The sequence below is a fragment of the Crocodylus siamensis genome, chromosome 1, assembly GCF_052110815.1.
Source record: "Crocodylus siamensis isolate JL-2025a chromosome 1, ASM5211081v1, whole genome shotgun sequence".
NCBI lineage: Eukaryota > Metazoa > Chordata > Crocodylia > Crocodylidae > Crocodylus > Crocodylus siamensis.
This window is the reverse complement of record NC_143395.1, coordinates 271,825,018-271,838,333: the sequence shown is the minus strand read 5'-3', so window position 1 is coordinate 271,838,333 and position 13,316 is coordinate 271,825,018. Positions and strand designations below refer to the sequence as shown.

Here is a 13,316-nt window from a genome sequence, read left to right as displayed (position 1 = left end):
AAAGTTTATAAGTGGAATATGTACTGAATTTCTAGAGTTTTTAAATTATTTAGTGCCATCTTCTACCTCTATGCTATGGCGACTTTAAAATACTCAACTTAGATCCATTTAGTTGCATCTAAACTGATCCTTTAATGCATTTCAGGGCTTTTTGGTGACAATACTCACATGTATCCATAGCCAGGCACAAGAACAGTGGTGAACTGGAGAACAGGAATTGGTTATACACTATGGAACTTTAATGTATTAATGGAGTTCTGATGTTATGCAGAAAACTGCCCATGATTAAGAAAGTACTGATGTAAAATTCTTGATTGTGGGAAAGGGCCACTAACTGGAACTCCGAAGAGCAAGAACTCAGTCCTAGTGAGATAATTTTTATAGATTCTGGAGGAGCCAGGTGGACAAAATTGGATGAGACTTGGCAGTAAGGACTCAGCTGACAGTCCTTTCTCCCAAGAATAGTTTGAGTTTCAGAGTGTTTATTCTATTCCATCTTAATTTGGAAAACGAGGGGGTAAGGAAAAGAGGACTACTAATAATTTTCCTGAAGCAAGATGAAGGAGGAGTCTTAATAAATTAAGCAACTCCTTCAAAACTTTTCTATTACTTCTTATTTATTTTCAGTAGTACCCAAAATGGTTTACAACCATAAGGAAGGTGCAGAGTCATCTTGTGCACATGCTCAGGGTTAAGACTTTAAACAAACCAATTTTTTCAAGACATGAATCCTCTTTCACATCCAGATAATAGAATAGATTAAGATTTTAATCACTTCTTGAAAAGTGTTTCTAGATGATTATTTTTAAGGAAAACTGAAGCAATTTAAGAATTTAGAATAAAAGTATCATATTGGTCTATTGTGATAACGTAACCTGGGTGGGCCAGCTACAGTAGGCAGTCATGTACCAAAGAGGAACAGGATTCTTGTCTCCTCATCTTTACAGTTATGTGTACCTCTTTCATTACAGGCTGTACCTCTAGTTTATCAACTTCAACATGAGTAATAAGTGCATGAGGTAACATGTATACTACTTAGCAAAAGCCAATATTGCAGTCAGTCTCCAACTAAAGAAAATGTTTATGGTTAGATCATGTTGACAAAATTAATTTAATCTGGTAAATTATTTGAAACACCTTGTAGTAATCCTAAATTATTAAAAATGGACTGCTCATCTTGTTAGATAGTATGTTTACTTAAATGTACAAATCTGTAATACAAACCCAGAAAATCCAAACCAAGCTCAGCAAATTTGAAAACAAACAAAACACCAATATCTAATCAAGAATTCATAAAAAGACGTGTGTTGTAAATAAAATTAATTTATTTTTCTTTGAAAAATACTAAAGTCTTTATTTATCTATTTATTTATTTACTAATATATTCTTACTCCTTACAGTCTATTGGGTAATGGAATTGAAAACAATAAATATACCAAATTATAGGGCTTTTAAAGAAGGTTTGCTTCATAAATTACCTTTTTCTAGTAAAAGCCCAAGTGTTTACAAGATAACATTAGTTTCTTACTGCACATCAAAATTCCACACTCAAAGCTACTATTAATGCAATTAACATTAAGAAATCAGGTATCCAGAAGTTGGGAAATTCAGTGCTATATTTTTGAAAGTTCAAACATTACTCGAACACAGTGGGGGTTTTTTTTAGAGTTAATCATGGTTCCAGTTTAATAGCACACTATAAGATTTGTACCATAATAAAATGGAAACTGAAAATTCTTGCACACAATGACTTAGTTTCAGGACTTGGTTTGGTTACTTTTGTCAAGGTCTACAAGATAACACAAATTGGCATGGATTCCTTTTAATAATCTTACAGCGATACGTGTTAAGAATTAAATGATCCAGAATTTAATTTCAATGGAGGTAGTACTGTATTGTAGCTGGGGAGACTTCTCCCCCAAATTCACATGGGACTAGATTTTCCCAGTGTGAAAGAGACTTTGAGGGCATGTCCAGACAAGTACGCATGTGCCTCTTGCAGGCACGCTGTGAACAAAAAAACATTCCTTGCACTGCCTATTTGCAGCACAGTCTCAGAATTTGATACCTGGAGATCCAGGTATCAAAAAATACCCTGGGTAACCAGGAAGTGGTCCCCAGTAGAGACACTATGGTTTCTGGCCAGAGCGTCTCTATGTGCTTCTGCTGTCCCAGCATATGGGGCATGCACCCTTAGTGTGCTGGGACAAACAGAAGCACGGCAAAGATCAGGACCCAGGTGGTAAGTAGGGGCTGGGGGGGGCTGTGTGTGGGTGGTGGGGCTGGTCAGGGGGCATGGGTCCCCTGGCCCAGCATGATACATGGTCCCCGTGAGCAGTGCCAGCACCTGGGTGACAGCGCGAGTGGCCCTGGGGCTGGAGAAAGGTGCACGGCCCCATGTCGCACCACAGCAAGCTGGGACAGTCCCACGACAAGTGGCACAGGCGGCACCAGCTCTCTGGTGTTTGGGGCTGCGCTGCGCCACAGGGTGGCTGGCAGCAGTGGGCCCTGAGTGCCCCACAGCCACTGCTGTCGTGGGAGTGAGTTGTGGGCCCTGCGGGGGGAGGGAGGGCTGTGGCCGTGTGGGGGGTCTGGGATTGCAGGGGGGAACTGGACCCTTGAGGGGGGCTGTGGCCCTGTGGGGGAGGAGCTGGGATTCTGCAGGGGGGCTGCAGCTGTGCTGCGGGTGGGGGCAGTCCATGTGCTGTGTGGCAGGGCAGCGCCCTGTGGGGGGGGCAGGGGACTTGCCCATCCTGAGCAGCCCCCCACACCCACCCACACATCATCCTGCATCCTACCCTCCTCCTGCAAACCCCACATTCCCCATCACACACCCATCATGATAATGAAACTAAAAGCAAACATCAAGACATATAGATATTCAGAATTTATTTTATTCTGATGGTAGAGACACTGGTAGGTTTCCAAATTGCTTTAAAATTGTAAATATAGCAATCAAACATTGCCCAACTGATCTCTCTCTCTCTCTCTCTAATATATATAATTGCTGTGGACTCTAAGGCCCACCTGGTAAACTAGTAACCCCCACTATATGGGGCCTAATGGGTGAATGGATTTCATGGAACAACTTAGGAAAAAAACAGGATAGGAGTGATGTGGGGGTCAAAGGGTCAAAACGTGAAATAAGTACTCCAGGGGGTGGGGGGACACCAAGCAGAGCCCCCCAGGCCACAGTCACTGGTTCTCAAAGGCATCCAAGGAGCTGGTAGATGCCACCCACAGGTGCTGGCTCCAGGCTCTAGCTCCCCCAGCTGCAGATCCAGAAGCATGTGGGCAGAGTTGTTTTGTCCCAAGTGGCATGACTTGCCCCACACCAAAGTGGATGTCCGGGCCCATGTGCTGAGGCAAAAATCCCTGGCTCAAATTTGTGCTGCTCGTATTTGAGATGCTTCAAGCACACTTGCCTGCATGTGTAGATGCACCCTGAGGGTCCCAAATTATATGCAGTATGTCACAGGAAAAAGCTACAGTCCAAACAGCCACGTTACTCTTCTGATCTGATCTCCAACCAGTATCCTGTACTTAAAGGTGTAACAATGGTACAGGAAGTATGACATTTTGAAGGAAATTCTCAATTGGCTATACTGGTAGATCAGATGGTTTTAAAGGAGACTTTTGGAGGATACATTTAGATTATACTTGGAAGGGGTCTTAGATTCTCTGTCTCTAGGATAGTGTGCTTTTAAACAGTTCCAGATATGCACATACGCTTCTCTTCACCACTGCAAACCCCATGCACCTAATACATTTATTTAGGGTGTCTCATTACTTCTCTTTCTTAGGTTGTGTTAAGGTCTCATTCTTTATGGTGAGGATCTCAGTGCAGAAATGGCAAATACAGCAAAAGCTGTGTTAATCAGCACATTATCTGCCGGAAAACTCTATTAACTGGCATGCGAGGGATGCGGCAAAAGTGAAACCAAAAGTATCACTTCTGGGGGGACCTCCCATTTCACCACTGCAAGCTGCATTTTTCTTTGCCACTTCTTCAGCCCAGGGCAAAGCAGCCTCACGGGGCCCTCCTCCCTGTCCCCTGGCACACTGAAGCTGGAGAATGCACCAGATGGTGCACGTTTGATTAACCAGCATATTTGATTGACCGGCATCCCCCATTCCTGGGGCATGCTGGGTAACAGAGCTTTTACTGTATGCTGATCTTTGTTATTGGCACCTCGATGAGTATCTAAGTCCCCTAAATCACTCTCTTAAACATTTTCTACTCAAGAGATACAAAATGGCCTTCAGGGTGGTGGAACCAGAAATGATACCTCCTTAAGAGAAAAACTAGGCTTTTTTTTAAAATTGTGCTTAAATTTTCCCTGGAAAAAATTAGTGAAGTAAAATTGTTTATGCTCAAGAACATCTAACTTATAGTCTATAACAGTATTCAGTGATTTCCTTTAATCCTTGCAACTATTATAATGAGATTAGAGATTCTTATTTGAAAGTTACTGAATAGGTCAGATAATCAGTTTAATCTCTGCTATCCTGAAAATGAATATTCAGGTCATTTTAAAAAATCTGCTAGTATAACCAAAAATCAATTCATGGGTATCTTTCTGGCCATTACAATAACGAACAGGTGGTATTAAAGCATAGTTCTCCCATGCAAATTCATTTTATAACAAGAATAATTGGTGTAACTCCTATTTTTAGTCATCTCATGTCCTCTTCAAGGTGATTCCTGCTGCTTCATTCAGTGCCAGGATGCTAACCTGGTCAGTATACCTTTATGTTACAGAACTGAAAAATACATTTTCTTTACTCTTTTTATGAAGAGTTCTTAGCATTGGGAATTGTAATTCATTTTTAATCGCAACGTAAAAGCAGGAATGAAGCTACAAGTGTGTTTCCATTTTTGTAATATAATACTTTCACTAGCACAGTGGTTCTCAACCTTTGTAGTCTGAGGCACTCCTCAGAAAACACCAGGTCTTAGTTTTCACTTGATTTTTTTACTATAAAAAATGAATAGAGCAATTCTTTGGTTGCAAAGACCTAAGAAAGATCACAACAGGTCAGAATGGTTCTAACACTTTGGATTCTTATTTGAAATCTCTGCGTTTATCTTGCACACCTAACAGTGCTAGCTTGGCCTGGCATCCCACAGGACCCTTGAACGGATCTGGAAGGCATCCTGGTTGAGAACCATTGCACTAGTGTTTTAAAGAAATCCTTTTATCTCCAAAATTGCTATGCGAGTCAGAAAGCACTGTTGTAGGCAGGCAAGATGGCTATGCTTAAAATAGGAGATTAATACTAAAAACAATAAGTTATATGTTTACATGTTAACCCTTTAGTTGTTGCAGATATTCGTAAGGTAAAATGGAGACTATAACAAGGCAGTAAATGAATTTCGAAAGTTTTGCATAAAATTGTAACTTTTTTTTATTAAAAGTTCTAGAGAAAATTATTAGTTTTGTTGTAGTATGGAGCCCTAGGGTAAGGCTCGCCCTTGTGTCCCAGCCATGCTCATAAGTCTTTTGCATGTGGAGTCCAAGAACAGTTCTGTGGGAGAAATTTTGTCAGTATTTTGCTGCTTTGTTTATATGAGCAGTACTATACAAATATACACTGGGTTTAGTGAAAGTGAGAACCTAACATTTAATTCAGTTTGGTATTGAGAGAGGATGACTAGGTTTGCTGTAGTACATGAAGAATGTGAAGTGTCAGTCTGGCAGTGCCTCAAATTATGGGCATTGACACTCTTGATGACTTAGGCAGCCGTCTTCCACAGAGCAGCAGCTCTGAAAATAACTGGTTCCTGAAAAATCAATGTGAGGCTTGGCATGCTCAAATCAAATGAAATCATACAGATGAATTATGTTTCCACAACATCTCCAGGAAGTACTGCAGGGTAGACAGATTCTGGTAAAACATAAAGCCACGGGTAAAACAAAAGTCGCAGACTTGGTAATATTTAAATTTTGAGCATCTTGCATTGCACATTTCTCAGTACCTTCCATTTGATTAACTGTTATACATTGTGTGAAGTTTTTTTCTTTTGTGTCCAGGAGTAAATTCCTTGATATGAAGGAAAAACAGCATGCAGATTTTTTGTAATACTAGGTCGGTGACTAGCAACATGGGTGCCCTGCTTAATACTCTACCAGCAGGCTATAAGGTAGCTTTAAATGATATGTATTTACTTCATTGTGTTTAAAACTAATGCAGCCAAAATGTCACATCCAAACTTGAAAATATAATTTTGTGTAATTTATTGTTAAAAACAACAAATAGAAAATATTTTAAATATAATCTTTCAAAGGAAGTGGAAAGCAGAGTTTTAATGTGCTTTTAAACAAAGAGGACATACAGAGACTACAGAAATGACAAGTGTGTTTAAATAACATAGCTTTCTAAATTGATAAACCAAGATTTCCGAATGATTGAGGATGCTGAATATCTCAACTTTTAATGGCCGAACTTGAGATACCTTAGAGCATCTCTGATATTCAGAGTACCTAATCTTTAAAAATTAATTTGTCGTAAAAATGTTGCAAATTAGGCATCCAAAATCAGTCCATAGTCACTGTTGACATTGTATGTGTGGACCGTGCATATTCATTCTTTTTCATAAAGTGCGCGCAGCAAATTATTAAAAAAGTTTACCAGGTGTTTTGAAATAACTGACAATTCATCTTTCTGTATTAATGTTTTTCGTAATATTCACAGTGTTGTAATTTAATTGGTAAAATGTACTTTAGAGTGATATTCAAGCAGATAGCAGCTCATTTCATTTATTAATTTAGTATAATTAAAGTTTATAAGATTATTTGTAATCAAATGACAAATAGTCTAGCCTTTAAATCAGCTGCCTTATTGCTTTTAGTTTATTTTTATAGCACTGTAAATAGTAGAACTTTTCACTGAATCCCAGATACTTGCATCAGTCTGAAGAAGTAATAGTGCTGGAATTATTAGAGTAGAAGAGGTATAACAACATATGGTTAGTAGACTTTAAGATAATTATGAAGCATAAGTTGATCAGTTGAAGGTTAAACTGTAGGAAACAGAAGCGAGAGCTTTTTAACCTTTTAGCTGCTGTAAGAAAATGTATTTGGGCTTTGTTATTATTAGTTTTAAAATGACCATAAAATTAAAATGTGCATTGATGGTAGAGTCACAGTAGTTTATTCCTTCTAGTAGCTGAAATGGTACATATCCATTTTAACACATTGTGATACTTATTATAGTTGACATGGTTTCTCATGTAGTAAGTTTGGACATTTCTTGAGTTAATCTTCTAAAATATAACACGCACATGCACACACCTATTATGTTAATTTACTAACCTTATTAAAAAGGGAACATTACATCTTGAATACTGTACCTCAACTTTATTGTAATGATTTTGCTGGTTACCAGGTGGGGTGGCAGTTGAAAAATTTGGTGAATGCACTACGAGAGGACCCGAGTGGTGTTATCTTAACTTTGAAAAAGCGACCTCAGAGCATGCTTACCTCAGCACCAGCTTTACTGAAAAATATGAGATGGAAGCCCCTTGCTCTGCAGGTAATGAAGCTTAATCATAAGTCATACACCATCATTTTAAGTATAGATTATCTCAGTGATGCTTTATTGTGGTTCATCCCAGCAGCATATGGATTTAATCTTGTATGCTTTGAAAAATTGTTTGTGAAATGGTCTCTGCATAGCTTGTTCTTGTAGGCTCAGTTAAAATTAAACCCATTAGTTAGACCTTTCAAAATTAAGAGTGATCCATAAGATCTTTTGTAGTTTGCAAGCCCAGATAACGGTAGGATAACTCTTCTCAGTTAGTGGAAGAAAGACATCATGCTGAAGTACATGAGTCATTTTAGGGTTCCTGTTCACTTCTCCTGGCATAGTTTGGGAGCTGTTATATTGCTCTTTAATTCATTGTTAAACCTGCCCTGGAGCTGGAGCACACTTAGAAAATAAAAGGAGAAAAAGTCTGGTTTCTTCACAGTTCAGTCAAGCACTCTAGTCATGTTCTGAAGTTTAGTGTAAGAACATGATTTTAAGCCCGTCTCCTATTATGCAAAGCACTTAAGCATGTGCTTTAATATTTGGCTGAATCAGACCTCAAGCATGTGCATAGCCATGTGCCCTTGAGTAATCTCCCTGAAATCTGTTCATGTAAATAGGGCTGTGTGCAAGCAGCTAAGTTCTTTGCAGGATCAATCTCTATACCTAAATGCAACAAGGAGAGAAGGGCTCTACTAATCCTTTTTTTATATATTGTCTTTGGTAGACTGGCACTGTTCCAACATATATAAATAACCTTATTTAAGTATAAAACATCACTGGGATAGATTACTCTAGACTTCTTAATTAGTAGGAAGTAGAACTTTTTCCAGACTGATGAAAACAGCTTACCAATTGATGTAAGTTAAAGTATAATCTTTTTCCTTTTGACTTTAGATATGACCCAGTCTTCAGATTAAGGAAGAATTTTATTTTCCTTGCATAAAACTTGCATTTTGGGAGAGATTATCATGTCTAAAAATGTCTAATTTAAAAATTAATTCTATTAATAGGAACACAAGAATATATTTTATTCAGGTAAAAAAGAAAATGAGATATGGAAATGCCACTGCTGATAGCTATGTTCATTGCCATTAAAATGTTAACAGATCTATAGAAGTAATTAAAAATCATTCATAGGGGTTTTACTCCCTCCCCGTTCCTTTCCCCATTTTTCTAATAGTTTAAAGGCACCATTGTCTTTCAAACTGAATAGGTATTAAAATGGCTTAACATTTAAAACATAAAAAGTACTGGCTAGAGAATATGGTATTAACTTTCAACCAAAATAATTTATTCACATCTGAATATGAAATTGAGAATATGTATGCCTGATGTGAGTATATTAATGTATATGCTTGAAGGTTCTGTTTTTGTCAAAGAATTTTGATGACAGCATAAATCTTGAAAAACAAATTAATGCTTAAACTGAGTCCAAAACCTTCCAGTCTATACTCCAGCTCTTCCAGTTTTCCATGGTGACTTTGCCTTTTGACTTTATTAAATATTTCTTCTGGGTCTGCTTAAGCCTTTGCCACTAGAGTATACCCCTAAAAGATTCCACAGCAGGATTTTAGAAGAGAGGTCAGTGCTAGAGATCATAGTGAATAAGCAATTAATTTAAGAGAGGCTATTTCAGAGATCTTGAAAAATTGGAGTGCAGTTTCCACCATTTAGACTTCATGCAGCAAAAAAGCACAGATCTCCAAAGGCTGCTCAGCAAGACATGTTACAGATTTGGAGGCAGTAAGCCATCATCAGTGAAGCTTCTAAAGTGTCTGATATTAGAGCAGTAAACATGAGCAATGAGCATTTTTCTGAGACTTCTTCATTTTCACAATTCTAAAATAATCACTATGTGAAATGGTTTGGAAACTTCTGCTATGTTTAGTTTCATTTAATTTATCTTTTATCATTCTTATTTAAAAATAGATTCCAGATAGGTGGCTTTTATCATTTTTTTAAATTGAACTAATATAGGAAATGTGAATAATTGTTGAGGCCAATTTAAAACCTAGCAACCAAAATGCCATTAAAATATGAATAATACAAGTCCAATATCCTGATGCTATATTACGGTTGTATTAGACGTGACATCGAAAGGTTTGGAATCTTATTTTAACCTATGTTGGGGAGGTGCTGTAATTCATGGTTTCATGACGTAAGAGATGATTTACTTAAGCACATTGATTTTAGAAAAAGCTCTGGGAATAAGTCAAGATAAATTTTAGAATCTATTTAATTGTATCTTCTTTCTTCAAGTTTATTGGCAATAAACAAAAGACCAGTGGCTTATAATTTTTTTTCCCTTGGTTGGTGAAGGGCAAAGCCCAAACCCAATTTGCAAACTTACTAAATGGAAGCAGCTACTTTTAATAGAATATTAGGACAGTACATTATTACCTTTTAGTTAAAAAGTTTCATTTACACTGGGGAATCAATAGAGTAAAACTGTGTAAAGATCAGTCCCCCAGGAAGGTGGCTTTTGTCATCAGGTCTGTCAATCTGCTTCCTCTCAGGAGTCCTATGTTGCCTCTCTTGGGGGTTTCTGCATTGCTCTATTATTTCTCTTTAGTTTCATGAACACTTGCATCCAATACTTTTCTGACCTAATATTCACTACCTAAACTATTTCAAGAAACAACTCGCCCATTCCGTATCTCAGGGACACTCCATTTCTATGCACCTTTTTAATGGCTGAAGGGGCCTTACAAAGGAACAGCTAACATTTCATGCAGCCTTATACTTTTCTTATTATGAACATCTAAGCCTTATAGTGTCCTCTTCGGCTTCACGCAACTACCTTTTCTAAAGCAACTTCTACATAAGCATAACTAGTAGGCATTCACACAGCAGACAGTAAAACACAGTATAATTCATATCACCCTTAATCATTTGTTATACAACAACCTGATCAAGTCAATTTTAAATACTGGTTGTGTGATAAATCTGTATAGTTTGATTATATAAGAACAAAATAGCCCAACAGTCTTACAGCTATTCAAAAAATATGCAAAGATGAGTGCTAATAGTGTTGATTATATTTGGCTATCTCTTCAAAATCCAGCATCATTGTCTATGATACACTTTTCTCCAAAATTCACACATTGTAGTCTGAAATTTTCACATGGTATTATTAAAGTTCTGTATATGTCAGTTCCTTCATAGGATTGTGTTCTTTATTGACAATGAAAAGTAGTTACCTTGAGGGAAGAAAGTAAATACGTCTGTTTTCTATTTTTTTCTTTTGTTTGTTTCTTTCTGGGTGGTGGTGGGAGACAATTAGGACAAAGGAGGAGGTAACATGTTTTCCTATATCAAGATGTCATGAAATAACTGAGTGGTATAGTTTCAGAATTAATATACTTAAATAGTATTAATTATTCAACACATTTAGCAGAGACAAGCTATAATGAAATCAATACCCAGCAACACGATATTTTTCAAATACAAAACGGAGCAGAAGACATATTACTAGTGGTATCTAATTCTTAGAAGTGAGATACTAATAAATTGTTGACTCGGGTCCTGCAGATTAATGGCTTTGTTTTCTAAGTCCTGGAAGAGGAGTGAGCAAAGATAGGAGGCAAAATGTGGTTCTAGTGTGGGGCCGGCAATTATTTCAAGCGAGGGGCTGCCTACCAAGTTTTCACAGGTGCCCTGCCCCTTGGTTGCCACTTTGGGACTGGAAGTCCTGCCCCCTAACCCCCAACCTTTGCCACCAGAAGTCCCTCTCCTTGCCCCAAGAGGTAGTCCTTTCAGCAAGGGGTTTTGCCATCTCAGAATCAAAAAATACTAAATTATATTCTAAAAATCAAACATCTACAATGTTCATTACTTTGATTTCAGAAAATCTTTTTGTCCTGATTTACATGCGTTAGTGTAGTGTACATAGAGGTGATCACACAATAGCTCAAAATGAAGTCTTACTCATGTAAACTGGGGGGAGAATGGGGGTAGATATAAGTTTGTGGGGGGCTGTGGGTGGGTATGTGGGGGAGCATATGGTGTCAGAGAGATTGTGGGTGTGTGTGTGGATATGTGGGGTGTGGGTGGGTGTGGGGTTTGTGGGGGCTGTGTGTAGGGGGAGGGTGGATGGGCTGTGTGAGTTCTAAGTAAGAGTAAGTAACGTTGACACAGTAGTTAGTAAACTGCCCTTTGTTGTTAATTGTAGGCACGTGCATGAAAAGTGTGTCACTTGCAGCAACATGAAAAACCCAAGGTTAAATGGAGCAAAATTAAACATGCCCATATGATGGGCAAGTTCTAGAGGAAATTCTGTAATATCCTAGCAGGTGTTGCTTACAGTTCACACTGCTAATGATTTTGATGCAGGAGTTTACTAGATTGTCAGTGATTTTTAATTTCCTGCTGTCCAGTGAATGTCTTTAATGCATCTCCCAAAATTTAGACTTGTCATACACCACCAAAATTTTGGGGGACTGAAGATATTAAAGGTGCTTTTAGTTTTTCAGATTTCTCAGCTGACTACTAATCAGCCTAACCAACAAATCCTACAAGGTTTTTTCTAGGAAGATGTGGTATGCTTACCTTTTACCACTTGCCCAAATATATATTTCTTGCCAAAGAATGCATGTAAATAGTGTTTAACTATTACATTTTCTGCTATTACTTTCATTTGCCATAGAGAATTCTGAGAAATTAAAAAGGCTCAAGAAGAAAAAATATTCACCAATTCTCTGAACAAGCTAGTAACTAAAGTGCAAAAATATCTGACAGAAAAAACTAATTATGTTGTATGTACATTGCAGCCCATCACATGATGCAGAAATAGTGTGTATGCAGCATATTGAATCCTAATGTCAATCAGTAAACATAAAAAAACCTTTTGTCCTCCTGTTTAAAAGAATGACTTTTATGGTAAAAGGTTGGGTTTTGGGGGTTTTTTGGGTGTGTTTTTTGTTTTGTTTGTTTTGTTTTTACAGTAAAGGTACTTTATTTTTAGCCTCTGGGTAAGGGTCAGAGAAGAGATTGAAAATCTCTGTGTAGAAGTCAAAGGGGTGAGAAGCAGTGAGGGTGTCATGGTGGGCATTGCTATAAGCCTTCAAATCAAGGGGAGGAGATGAATGAGGCCTTTTTTTTAAACAACTGTTAGAAGCTTCCATATAGCAAGACTTGGAGCTCATGGGTGACTTTGGTAGCAGGACATCTGCTGGGAGGGAAACACAGCAGTGCACAAGCAGTCCAGCAACCTCCTGGAATGTGTAGGGGATAACTTTTTGATTCAGATGGTAGAGAGGCCAATGTGTGGAAGAAGCTCTTCTCATCTTATTGCTCACAGACAAGTAGGAATTGGTAGAGAATGTGATGGTGTAAGGTACTTGGGTGACAGTGGGTGCATCAGCATGAGGTGCTACTGCACAGTGGTTACAGCACAGTTATTTAGTACTTGTATTTAGCAAGTACTAAATAAATGTGCAGTGACTGGAGTTACTGTGCAGCAGCAGCAGCAAATGTCTTTTAAGTGACACTACTGTGCAGTAGCCTAATAATACTGCATAGCAGCATATTGGCACTGTCCATGCTGTGATGTGCTACTGCGCAGTATTATTAGGCTACAGTGTAGTCAGTATCCTATGTAGATGCACCCAGGGACTATGAAGTGATAGAGTTTAAGATCCTAAGGGGAGAAAGGAAAGGAGAGCAGTAGAATAAGGACACTGGAATCAGAAAAGCAGACTTTAACAAACTCAGGAAACTGGTTGGTAGGATCCCTTGCATGTGAGGAAGGAAAAGGAATCCAGGACAGCTGGCTGTATTTTAAG

At 38.2% G+C, this 13,316-nt stretch overlaps 1 protein-coding gene across 10 annotated transcripts in view; it reads left to right on the top strand.

Annotated features, from left to right (window-relative positions):
• The window catches only part of CNKSR2 (connector enhancer of kinase suppressor of Ras 2), a 361,202-nt gene that overhangs the window by 196,099 nt on the left and 151,787 nt on the right, over window positions 1-13,316 (top strand). For 6 of the 10 annotated variants that reach the window (XR_016444124.1, XR_016444125.1, XM_090062378.1 and 3 more), the window contains one exon: window positions 7,390-7,536. The exons of the other annotated variants lie outside the window; for them this stretch is intronic. Coding sequence is in view for 4 of the 6 variants with exons in the window: in XM_090062378.1 (XP_089918504.1) it covers window positions 7,390-7,536 (147 nt within the window). In the remaining 2 variants the exon portion in view is untranslated. The remainder of the gene's footprint in view (window positions 1-7,389; window positions 7,537-13,316) is intronic. 10 annotated transcript variants of the gene reach the window in all.